The sequence below is a fragment of the Arachis hypogaea genome, chromosome 15 (genome assembly GCF_003086295.3).
Source record: "Arachis hypogaea cultivar Tifrunner chromosome 15, arahy.Tifrunner.gnm2.J5K5, whole genome shotgun sequence".
NCBI classification, from domain to species: Eukaryota; Viridiplantae; Streptophyta; class Magnoliopsida; order Fabales; family Fabaceae; genus Arachis; species Arachis hypogaea.
In genome coordinates this window covers 138,878,566-138,892,347 of record NC_092050.1, presented here as the reverse complement: position 1 = coordinate 138,892,347, position 13,782 = coordinate 138,878,566, and the positions used below count along the sequence as shown (strand labels likewise).

The window sequence follows — 13,782 nt, the reverse complement described above, 5'->3', positions numbered from 1 at the left end:
TGGGGTCTCCGCAGGAAATGGGGCCCCGTGAAGAATGGGGATGGGAAGCAATATTCCCCACGACGAAAAATGAGAGCGAAGATAGGGAGCAAATCTGAGGACAGGAATGGAAAGTAGAGAGACATCCCCCACCCCCGCCCTGCCCCATTGACATTCCTAATTACAGATGTTGTTTTACACAAAGCATTAAAGAAATGAAAGTCATCAATATGGTTAGAACTTAGGACCATGAAAAAATTCCAAGATGAAGGGAGCTCGTGGGAGTATATATAGTGAGGGGACCACATCAAAATTATTGGGTGTTTCATTGTTGAGTCTATATATTTGAGGGTTGTATTATAACTTATATTAATCCTGAAATTTGCATAACTCTTTGTTTTTGGGGTGCATCTCATCTCATAGATACCGTACACTAAAATTAATTATTAAAATTAATTATTAATATAAATATATTAAAAATAAATTTATATATATATATATTCATACATAAATATATTAATGACTAATTTTAATATATAAATAATATTTTTATAAGTGTTTATTGTAGCTTATTATATTGTTATTAAATGCAAGATTGAAGATGCATGTTGACTGTTGAGTACTACACTACACATTGGGACCCAAAAGCTGAAGAAGAAAATCCCTATAGTGGCCAAGTGTATCTGAGTGAACTGCATCGTTTAATGTCTTGTGGTATTTCTTAAAATATTCGATTTTGATATAGTGCATGTCGATCTCAGTCCTCGTTACAATTATCCTTGTAAGTGTAATATCATCAGTTCCCAACCCTTTCATTGACTTATACAACACCTGCACGCAAAGTAACATGCATCCCTACATTATTAAGACAACTTATATATATGAGTTCGAAGTTTAAGGAAATGGATACCTTTGCAAAATATTTTGCAGGATTTTCGGCGCATTGGACTATTGTTAAAAGTGCATGACGGAAATGTCCTGATGTTTCATTCTTTACCGCCTGCATTTAGGTAAGGTTTTAGTATTAGAGTAAAATATCTGGTTGAAAATTTCAATAAATCCATAAAAATGTTATTTATATACACAAAAATTAAATATTAAATTAATTTTTATATGTGTATGTATAAATATACGTATTATTTTAATGTATTTTATATATAAAAAATAATTAATTTAATAATGAATTTTTTGTGTATACGTATGTAACATAGTTGTAGTTAGATTTACTATAATTTATGAAAATTTGATCTAATAGGCTTTTTCATAATATAATTTGTTTTTTAAATTAAAGAAAAAGCTCAAACATACTAAGTACAACCGGCAAAAGACAAACCACGACAATAACATAAAGCCAAAAATAATTTCGATGACGTCTTTGACATAGTCATTAACAACATTAAGTTCATTACCACATCATTCTTTAGAGCAACAAAATGATCTAATAACACAGTCTACCTCATCTGTTGTCTTGATCTGAAATATGACATTAGTCTTTCGTAGCCAAATATTCCATATAACAAAGAAGAATCCAACTAACTACTTTTTACGCATGTCTCTTTTCAATGGCAAGGTCCTCCAACTTTCAAAGTATTTTTTTATGGCACCTGGGATCGTCCAATCAGACCCAACATAAAAAATTCATGCGCACCACATATGCCAAAAAAAACTCACAAGTAACAAACAAGTGCTGTGCAGTTTTAACATCCTTCTTATACATAATGCATATATTATCACTCTGTTTAACGATGCCCAATCTACTCAACCGGTCCTTAGTATTGACCCAACTTACTAGAACAAACTAGGTAAATAGCTCAACTCGAGGCAGAACTAGTCTTTTCCAATTTTCATTGGTGAATATGTAGCTAATTATATAATTTACCAAAGTCCCTTCCTATAATACTTGCATAAATGAGTTAGTAGAATAAACGCATTCTTTGTCAAATTTTTACACTATATACATTTGCTATAATAGATTGCAAGATGTCAAGCATCTGATTTAGGATTTTTGTCTCCCATTGGCAAAGTCCAGATGTCAACGGGACCGGGTAGGGACGGGGGATGCCTCCCTGATCCCCATCCCCGCCCTTAGATTTGCTCCCCGTCCCTGTCCCCGTCCCCATTTCCCGTCGTAGGGAAATATTGCTCTCCATCCCCATTTCCACAGGGCCTCACTCCCCGCGGGGACCTCGTTCTCCATCTATCTGATAGTTCTAACTAATTCTTAATTTCTATATGAATAGAGCTGCAAGTATCCATCCTATACAAAAATAGTAAGATTTTATACAAAAAGTCTAAATGACACTATGGTTACTTCTTTCGAAATGACGGAGCGGGGGACGCAACGACGAGCCAGAGGACAAAGTAGTGGACGAGGTGGGAGACGCGACAACAGAGAAGAGAATGGACACGACGGCAGAGTTACGAAAAGGAACGCCGCAAATAGAAAGCACGACGCAGTGAGGATGATGGCACGGTGAGGTGTGACGATGCGGTGAGAAGGGAGAGTGGCGAGGAGGTGGATGCAGAGATGTTGGATGGAGTATGGACATCGTTAGGAATCTTTGAATTGAAGAAGGGTTATGCAAATGAAGATTAGGAGTTTTGGGTTTCTATATATGTGTGTGTGTGTGAAATGACAAAAAAAAAACATATATGAGAAATAAACTATTAAGGATAATTCAGTAAATTTATAAATTTCGGGGAATAGCGGGGATAGGGCAGGGATCCCCGCTCGGGTCCTCGCGCCTGTCTCGGGAGAATTTTGTCCTCCATCCCCATCCCACAGGAAAATTTTCCACAGTCGGATCCTCATTCGAGGCAGTTCCCACAAGGATCCCCGCGTCTCGGGAAGTTTTGCCATCCCTTAGTCCCTCCTCCATTGGAAGTTCCAAACCCACTCCAACCCATCTCAAAATTCACAATCCCCAATTATGGATTTTTTTTTTTATTTGAAATCAAGAAGAGCCTTGGAAAAAGGAATCCTTTAGCTTTCCAGCTTGTAACCATGTATCGTCCTAGAATTTGGTTCCATAACTAGTCCATCAATCATCTTCTCTCTAATATATTGCTCCTTTATTTGCAGTTGACATATATATATATATATATATATATATATATATATATATATATATATATATATATACACTTTCTTTTACTGGCAATGTTTGAGTTGACAACAACTAATTAGGGTTCAAATTATTGCATGAGCACACAACGTTTTTTCATAATGGATAATCCTCCTTAGAGAATTTTAATCACCATTTAAACAGTAAAGTAGTATTACGAACCATCACATCTCCCACTCATAAGCCTCTTAGCTTCTTCGGTGTCTATATCATCTTTCACCTTACAAGAACCAAGCCAGGCTGTTCATTTTTCTTTCTCCAACACTACAAAAAAAGTCAAAAACCGTCAGAATTACTGGCAGAATTGACAAAAAAATTCGACAATAATAAAATTATCATCGGGTTTATGGATGGACAGAATCTAACAGTATGAACATCGCCATAATGCTTTACTAGCGGATTTTAATCTTCCGACACTAATTACTGTAAAAAATTTATGACGGTAAATATGTTCAGAATGGCCAATTTGATATACTTTTACCGTCGGACTTTTTACGACAAAAAAGTTGGCGCCTTTTTAAATATTTCTCGCCATAATTACTGTTGAAAAATTTCTTAAAAATTTCGACGGTAATATTTTTTTAAAAAACAAAATATGTTGTCAAATTTATGCCTCGCAAAATCTGACGGTAATATTTTTTTAATAAAAAATCATTTATATTTAATTTTTTTAACTGTGATGATCATAAGTGTGACCTGATTAAAACTAGATAAAAATTAATGAAAACTATATGTTTTATTAAAATAAAAAATTATAATATAATAAAGTAATCTCGTTAATGAAATAACAGATAGCGATGTGTGACCGTACAAAATAAAACACTACCTCATAGTCATCGTTGTCGTCCTCCTGATAGTGTCACTGTTGGTCCTGATGCGGCGGTGCTGGTCTCTGGGTTAGTGCAAGTGCAAATGAGGAGGAGCGCTTCCAGCACCGCTGTCCCTTGTATGCATCTGCTCATAGTAGATGTCCACCTGCTGCCACATGTGCTGTATGTGCTCTATCTCTAGTCTGAGCTCCTGTTTCAAGAACTCTGTCTCTGTGTCTTGAGAATCCTTCGTTGCCATGCATGCAAGCAACTCTTCGTATCTCTTGTCAATCAAATGGAGCTGCTAACCCTAATCCTGTAGGCTTTGGATCAGGCTATGGGTCTGCTCACGCAAATTCACGGCGTCTTGTGGATTTGCAGGGCCAGTGGCAAAGAATGACCTGATTCAGAAGATGTGATTCTTATGTGGCTCAGATGCGGTCTGGCGCCACACGACATCAGGATCCATCATAGATGCGCTTGAGAGATTTCCGTGGTCTGCCATTTACCAATCCTCTTCAACTTACATTTACTAATACTCTCCCTCTCTATTAGATACCTGGGTGACTCGCAAAATTGAAAAGTCATGAGTTTTGCATTACCGTCGAATTTTTCTGTGGGTACATCTGACAGTAATATTAGCGCCATTAAATTCCTCATGCGCGCCAAAACTTAATGTAGGATTTTGGGACAGATTGCCAAATTCAACGGTAACTTTTGGCCAAACAAAATATAATGAAAATCCCATGTAAAATCTAACGGTAAAGACGCCGGTAACGTCCCATGAAAATTTGACAATAAATCCGACGGTAATAAACGAATTTCTTGTAGTGCAAAAGCACCTCCTCTGTAATGCAATTATTCTTTGCACAACTAGATTTGACATCTTATACAGACTCAGATAGTAAATAGATAAAGTGTTTATAACTGACTTAATGAGTACCATCTTTTTAGCTTTACTTAGGACCTTTACTTTTCACAAGCTAAGTTTCTCCTCCACCTTATCTATTACCGACTCTCATGTTTTTACTAGCCTTGGATTTGCTCCCAAGTTTATTCCAAGGCACTTCGCCAATAGAGCTGCCGCTTGATAGCCTAGTAGTCGATACATCCATCCAGCCAACTCTTGACTACAATTTAGTACTGTCAAACTATACTTCTCAAAATTAATGAACAAACCAAATATCATTTCAAAACACATTAGAAGCCTCTTATATTTTCTAATTGTCTCTTTTTTCGATGGATAAAATAATATAGTGTCATATACAAATTGTAGATATGATCATTCTATATTATCCCTATCCACTAACAGTGGAGATATTCTCCTATTCCTTATCGCCTCTCTAATTATCTTATTCAACACATCCACCACAAGAACAAACAAAATGGAGACAATACAGTGGATCACCTTGATGTAGCCCTCTCTCCATCTTGAATGGTTTTGAAAGTAACCAACCCATTAGCTAAAATAGAGATAGATGTAGACCTAATACACTCCTTGATCCATGTCCTCCATTTTCAACCGAACTCCTTCTTCCTCATTTTCAATCATTGCACAGTTTCACATGCAATTAAAGCTCCATCATGTATTTTTCTTCCCTTAAAAAAAGCACTTTGTGATTCTCTAACTAAATGTGGCATTACACTCCTTATCTTTCTCGTTAACACTTTAGAGATAACCTTATAAACACATCAAATCATGCTAATAGGTTTTAGGTCTTTTATCTCCTTTGCCTCCATAAATTCCGCTGATGCAATGTTGTGAAAGTATCTTGTATACCTATCCATCTCTTTAACATGCTGAGATTTAAATATTTACTACTTCAAGTGAATATCCTGTTTAACATACAACTTCTCACAACATCTAACTAACAACTTTCTCCTTGCCTTTACTGTATACCATCACAAACCCCACTGCTAACCATATCATCTACCTTTTTTATCTCATCCTCAAACTATTTTATCTTCTCAGTTATATCCCAAACTACATATGTAAGAAAAATAAAAATAAAAATATTATTTGTACACTAAAATTAGATACTATGTATTTATGTATAATATATGTGTAATTTAACTCATTTTTAATGTGTAGTATTTTATATTTTAATATGTATTTTACACTTATGACTACTTTTAGTAGCTAATTTTAATATACATATAATATAATTGTTACAAAAATATTATGAATATTAGAAATACATCATTAAATTAATTATATGTATTTTATACATGTTTTTTAATATAATAATCAACTATTAAAATAATCAAACTTTTTGTAAATACTAAAAATAAATCAGTACTATTTTTTTACTTTTATTCGTAATTTGACTATAAATATAAATCTAATTTCTCTATAAATGTAAATCAATTTTGATTATATTATTTATAAAGTTTAATATCTTATAGACTTACACTATTTTTTTTTTTAAACTTTGGGAACAAGAAGAGATGTGTATGTTATAGACAACTAATAAATTCTTATATTGATTGAGTTTAAGGGTATGATGATACGTATACCTTCTTGAGTGAGTGACCATGCACATGGTTGTAGTAAGAGTTGACAGCAACCAAATGTGGTGCACTCCGTTCGCTGAAAATTTTGATAAAAGTGTCCTCATCTGTTCCAAGTCTCTTTTCCCCTGCTTTGTACAAAGCCTTTGCATCTTTCCCAGCTTGTTCCATGTCAACCTCGTCGCTTTCATCACGAGGGTTATTCAAATATGCAAGCAAGATCTGTGTCACACCATACATGCATGATTCAACATTGAATTAATACATGGTAGAAATTTCGGCACACAATTATTTTCATACAAAGTTATCAGTTAACAATTATTAAATAATTATTCAATAATTTTTGCAAAGATAATTGTATATGAATTTTCACCAACATATTAAAATAAAAATTTACATATAATTATCTTTGATTGAATAATAATTTAATTAAATATGTTAAATTATTTAATTATTTTTAATGTCAATTTTATATAAAAATAATTATGTGTCTGAATTTCTACTATAATATACTAATAAAAATTTATAGGAAGAGTTTTAAGTGTACTGAGAATACTGATATTTTAATTATTTTAACCGTTGATTTAAATTATAAAAAATATATATAATATATATTAATTAAAATCAATGTTAAAAGTTAAAACACCGAGAACACCTCGATGTTCTCGATATACTTAAAATTTTTCCAAACTTATATATAGTTGTCTATATTATGTGAATATGTTATTTAAAAAATATTAAATAATAATTTAGTCAAACATATCAAATCTTTTTAGAATACCATAAAACTTTATAGGAAAATAACTACAATAAAATTTTTACTTTTAATTTATTAACAGATAATGAATGATGATCATCATCATGATCACCTTTTTATGGTCGGCGGAGGTGTGTGCTTCAACATCATGGTCAACAGAAGCACCAAACTTGGAAAGATAGACTTCTTTTATGGATTGCATTTGCGAATGAGTGCGTGAACATATTATTTCGGTGGCACCGTGGAAGCTTGAGTCCACAGCTAGACACTGCCTAATGATTACTGCGTCGCGCACTACAGGATCATGCATCCACAGAAGAATTGCACTCTTCAAAAAATAATAGGCTAGTCAAATACTTTTCATCTTTTTTAATTTGCTGCTAAATAAAATAATATTTAATTAATACCTCTAACTTTCCATGAAGCTCCTTCTCTAGGCATTCAGAAAGTTCCTCGGAATATATAGCTCTGAATTCTTGTACTATATTGGCTCGTTGTGTGGCATCTCTATGAGCAAGGAGATTCACAACAGCATCGGTATCACACTTAAGTCCTGCATGCATGTAAATTAAAGCATCATTTATTTATATATGAATGTGTGTGTGTGTGAGAGAGAGAGGGGGTACCTTTTAAAGCATGGTGAAGATGCATAGCATCATCTCTTGGGCAAGGAGGAATTGGGGGTACAACCAAGGTAGCCATCTTCTTCTATCTCAAAACACATTTAAAAAAAAGGGGTAACAAAAGAAGGACAATACCGGCATTATTTTTGTTTATAATTTTTTTATGGGTTAACCACTAAAAACGCTCTCGAATTATTCCAACGCTGACAAAAATGCACTTGAATTTTACTATCGACAAAAATACCTTCAAATAATTTAAAAACACAACAACAATACCCAACAGTAAATATATATTTTCAAAAAATGTCTTAGAGATTAAATTTTGATGTAATTTTTTACAAGTATGATTATAAAAATAAGATATTATTAGACATAAAAATTAGTAATTTTTTGGTAAGTATATATTTTTTTTATAATTTTTTTTTGTTAACAATCAATAATACTTTTAAAAAATCACAAAATAATATATACATAACAAAAAATCACTAAATTTTAAGAATAATAATATCTCATTTTTATAATCATGTTTGTAAAAATTTACTTCAAAATTCAATCTCTAATGTATTTTTTGAGAAATACGTATTTAATGTTAGTTTTTTTGCAAGATTATCTAACATTAAATATGTATTTCTCAAAAAATATATTAGAGATTGATTTTTGATGTAATTGTTTGCAAGCATGATTAAAAAAATAGGATATTATTATCCTTAAAATTTGGTGATTTTTTGTTAAGTATATATTTTTTTGTAATTTTTTTGTTAACAACTAATAATACTTTTAAAAAATCACAAAAAAAATATATACTTAGAAAAAAATTACCAAATTTTATGAATAATAATATCTCATTTTTTTAATTATGCTTGTAAAAAATTACATCAAAATTCAATCTTTAAGACATTTTTTGAAAATATATATTTACTGTTGGGTATTGTTGTTGTGTTTTTAAATTATTTAAAAGTATTTTTGTCGATAATAAAATTCAGATACATTTTTGTCAGCGTTTGAATAATTCGGGGGCATTTTTGGTAGTTAATATTTTTTTTATTATGTAAAAAGTGATTAATAAAAGAATTGAATAAATTACTGTTTGTATTCATGAAAGATACAAATGCTGACAAATGTATCCATATAAGAATAAAACGATAATTGTACCTACGAAAGATAGCTTCTGTGTGTCAAGAATACCCTAACGGACCAATTGTGTAACCAAAGTTCGGGTACTCTTGGCACACAGAAGCCATCTTCCGTGGTTATAATTATCGTTTTATTTTTATATGGATACATTTGTTAGTATCTATATCTTTTATGGATATAATGGTAATTTATTCTAAAAGAATTTAATTTTAATGTGCCATCAATATAAATAGTACATTAAATCATAATGCACACATCAGTAAAATTAATTATTTTTTACATTGACTTAAAAAATAACAAATATAATTATTAAATAATTATATAAAATATTTTATATTGTTTATGCATTAAAATTAAATTCTTAATAAAAATAAAAATTTTATTTTTTATAAAAACATATAAAAAATAAAAAATAATTTAAATATCATTATAATTTCCATCTGTTAAACCATTGAACTAATAAGTTAATGTCAAGCACTAACAGACTTCTATTATGTATGTATGGAGGTAACAATGGATATGAAGTACGTTTAAAACAAAATGCTACTAACATTAGTGTAATAATATCAATAATTAGTGGAAGATGGATATAACATAATTTTTACAGTTTTTAATCTTAAATAGTCATCTATTCTTAAAATTTTATTTGATAATGACAAAAAATTATTCATTTCAAATTATATTAATTCAACTTTAGTTTTTCACAATTAGTTATCTTTTAATTTATTGATGTCTAATTCATTATGAAAAAAAGTTAGGTAGTTAACATTTTTTTTAATATTTGATTTGTATTTGAACTGATACTTATCAATCTTTTTTATTTCCACTAAGTATCCGCTACTATCATTTTCCAAGCTATATATCCATCTATAAAAAGATCCAAAATTTTTGGATTCATATCTATATATCTATATTTGGTTTTCCCTCAAAGAGGTAGCTTTCACAAATATTTTTCTCTATTTATTGTCAATCCTAAAGCCAATTTATTACTAATGATCAAACAAATTAAAGATACATACAAAGAGCAAAATAAACATTACGGAAATATTGTTTGCCCAAAGATATAGATGTACTCACTTATTATTAGATGGTGTGTAGGGTATTCAACAAAGTCAAGATTTTTTCTGCAGACTTGAGTTCTTATAACTGTTCAAAATAAAGATGATAAAAAAAAAACAAATAAATAACTATGCTAAAATACGAAAGTAGTAACCACATCAAAACCAAATAAAACAGTAACCAAGGCAAGTTAAAGTGATAATAATCAATCAGATTTTGAAATAACTAAGTAATTAAAACATCCAAATAAATCTTAAAAACACAAAGAAAATTAAAACTAAAATAAACAACAGTAGTTCTCACTAAATAGTTATTAAAAAGATCATTATTAAATTATTTTGAACACCCACAAATAATCGTCCTACTTCTCACTTCATTACTCATAAATATCTTAATTTTCATTACAACAATTTTTTTTTTATTTAGAAACATCTATAACATAGAATTAGAATTATTTAATTAGGGTGTTAGAAAATAAATTAGAATTCCTACACACATGTTTAGATTTAGAGTGAGGCGGGTTATGAAACCGGCGACCATTATCCATATTCGCTTTATATCCAAATTAGAACAAGTAGATTTTATCCAAATTCACTCTAAATTTTGTTAACCCTTGAAAAATCCAACCAAAACAGAAAAAGCGAAGTAAGCCGGTCTGAATTGCCATTCTTAATTCAATTTAAAGAATTTTAGAAATAGACTCATTTATCACATGTTTAATATTTATACGAGCTTGAATTAAAAATACAAAATCCATATTCATCACTATTCCCTTTTTCTTATTATGATCCCACCGATAACAAGTGGGTTTTATGCAAATTCACTCTAAAATCCAATCAACCCTTAAAAAAATTCAACAAAAGAAAAAGTGTAGTAGATCAGTTCAACTTGTCCTCCTTAATTAAATTTCAGAAATTTTAAAAATAAATTCATTTATCACATATTTTATCTTCACAAGAACCTTTATTGATACAAAATCTATATTAATCACTATTTCCTTTCTCTTATGAGCCTACCTACTTGATCCACCGATTCCATTAACATCTTTCTTGGTAATATAGCACATGGTTTGTCTAAAAAAATCATCGATGAGATTAATTAAATGTGGTTTCCAAATTGTATTTCAATTTCTATCAAAAATGGAAAAGGCATAACAGAAAAGAAATATATATCTGAATTAATAATACAAAATCATGAACTCTCCACTAGTTAAGTGTGACAACCTAAATGAAAAGAAATATAATTAATAAAAACACATTATATTTCTTTGTGGAGTGAGGAAAAAACAAAAATCCAGAATTCAAACCGCAAATAAATCTAAAAGGAAGGAATCTCATCACACCGTTTGAAATCTTCATCGGATGGATCATTAATGAAATCTAATAATAATTTTCTTCTATTGAAATTAGCTTCTCAGAAACCAAAAATTGAAGAGTACCTTAAGCTCCTAATCGGTGATTATTATTCTTAATGACCCTCACGTATATACTTGCTGATGGCGAAAAAAAAAAACATATTATCTAGAATATTAAAACTGAAATAAATTAAATAGGTACTTATATGTTCAAGTTACCTGGGATCAAAATTTAACAATCACTGACTTTACTCATCTTTCCTTTCTTCACAGATCTACCAATTGCCACATAAATCTTAGAAACAAAAATGGTAAAAGTGCGTTTCAAATAACAAATAGTTAGAATCAGACACCGTGTTTTACGCGTGTAAAACAAAGGATTATAAACGTATATAATAAATATAAAAAATATTTTACTACTGTATTTAATATATAAAGTAACTTTATAAAATTTTGGTAATCCTTTTTTTTTTTTTCATTTTCTATATTATCCATAATTTTATATTTTAAAAACTCTATAAATACAAAAACAACTAGTACGACATATTTTTGTATATTTATACGTATGTTTTTACATATTTTTCTAACAAATATTCAACCATTAGAATAATTGAACTTCTTACAATAGAATAATTAATCTAGTATAGCATAATTATCAAATATTGTTATAGCAATATAAATAAACTTTTTCATAAATACTAAAAATATATTCTTATATTATGATTGATATTAATAGTTTATTTTTTTATTTATATAGTATGATTGATTCTTCTTGTTATTTCTAAAATTTAGATATGTGAAAAAGAGGATAAATCTGAAATTAAAACAAGAGAATTAAGTTTCAGAGAACATTCAGTTGGCTTTATATTATGCTGGTTAGATCGACCATAGAAGTTATATACTTGTGGAGAATGTTAGAGGCACGTCAAAATAACAAAGACATATGACCAGGTACCAAGAGCAATATTAGCTTATTTGTAAGAACCTAAGAATGTGTGACAAAGGAATTTCTCTTGCTATAAGATTACACCACAACTCACCTCTAAACCGATATCTATCTTTTGACACCCATTAGAAAGTTCTTATTGAGTATATATATACTACAACTCCTATTAGGGTGTATGTTTTTTGTCATGACATCTCTTTATGAGAGAATCGTAGAAAAATTTAAATGAAAAGTTGGATTTATAGAAATAAATTTTGGAAAGGTATATATGTTACGATATCATTTTTTTTTTAAATTTAAATTAATAAGAAAAAACAACATGAATAATTATATATTTAATATTATTATTTATATTAAGGACGAAATTTAGGTAGGACAATTCATGGTCCCAAAAATTTTATAAAAAAATAATTTTTACTTGTTTCAAATATATAAAGTTGTTGAATTAATGCTCATTCTTCTCATAAGTCCTTCACAATCCTATAATTAAAATTTATAATGATTGAAAAATAAAAATTGATATATTTAATTTGAATATAAATACTTTTACATAATTTAATACTTGAATATATAATAGGCCCCTAATTTTTTTTTCAAGATCCACTACTGACTTTGTACACAGGTTGAATTAAGATGGAGTATAGGATTGTAAATTTAGAATCAGAAGGGGAAACACCGACGTATAAGTGAAAATTGGAGAAAAAATTATAGCATTAATTTTTAAGAGATTTAAGTAACTTGATAGTGTTATCAACATGACGAAGAAATAGAGTATGACTTAAATCATAAAATTCAAATAGGTTTGTTAAAATGGGATAATTTACATAAATAAATTAATTTCTACCTAATATTACGTAATTCACCTAATGTAAATAACATTATGTGAATCACCCTGAGCAGATTTTTATATAAATTGAAACAGGTGAATAAGATTTACATTACCACATAAATTGAAATAGGGGTATTCGATTTATTCATTTTTGCATGATCTCCTAGTAAATTTAATGAGTGTGTTTCGATTTATGGCTGCATGAACCTATCTAACTAAATCTAAACGAGCTGTTTTGATTTAGGCTTGCACGTTACTCCTAGTAATTCGAAACATCATGTTTCGATTTATAGCCATGTATAGCCCATAGTAATTCGGCTCCCCCTATTTCGACTTACCCATAGTTAGGTACCCATAGTAATTCGAAATGGACCAATTAGATTTACTAGGAGGATCCCTATAAATAGAGTTCGAATTGGACTCATTCGAATAACACAAATCATTCGGCTGTCCCACCAAATCCTCAGCCAAAAACGTCAAAAAGTTGAGAAAAAAAGTGACGAGGGATAATCCAGACCGTCTTTATCGCTTGGATGGAGTTGTTCATATTGCTGGTGTCATCAATAAAGAGGTTAGTGTAAACATTTTTTTTCTAAGATTAGTATTAAATGTTTTATGTTAATGTTTTTTGTCTATATTAATCATAGTCGTTATTA

At 29.9% G+C, this 13,782-nt stretch overlaps 1 protein-coding gene across 1 annotated transcript; it reads right to left on the bottom strand.

Annotated features, from left to right (window-relative positions):
- Positions 1-514: 514 nt before the first annotated feature.
- On the bottom strand, positions 515-7,884 carry LOC112749033 (annexin D5-like). Its single transcript, XM_025797292.2, has 6 exons — positions 7,808-7,884; positions 7,589-7,734; positions 7,294-7,509; positions 6,431-6,646; positions 890-979; positions 515-810 (listed from the first exon to the last, which is right to left on the bottom strand). The coding sequence occupies exons 1-6, from the start codon at positions 7,881-7,883 to the stop codon at positions 607-609; spliced, it is 948 nt and encodes a 315-aa protein (XP_025653077.2). The 5' UTR covers position 7,884; the 3' UTR covers positions 515-606.
- Between the last annotated feature and the right edge of the window lie 5,898 nt (positions 7,885-13,782).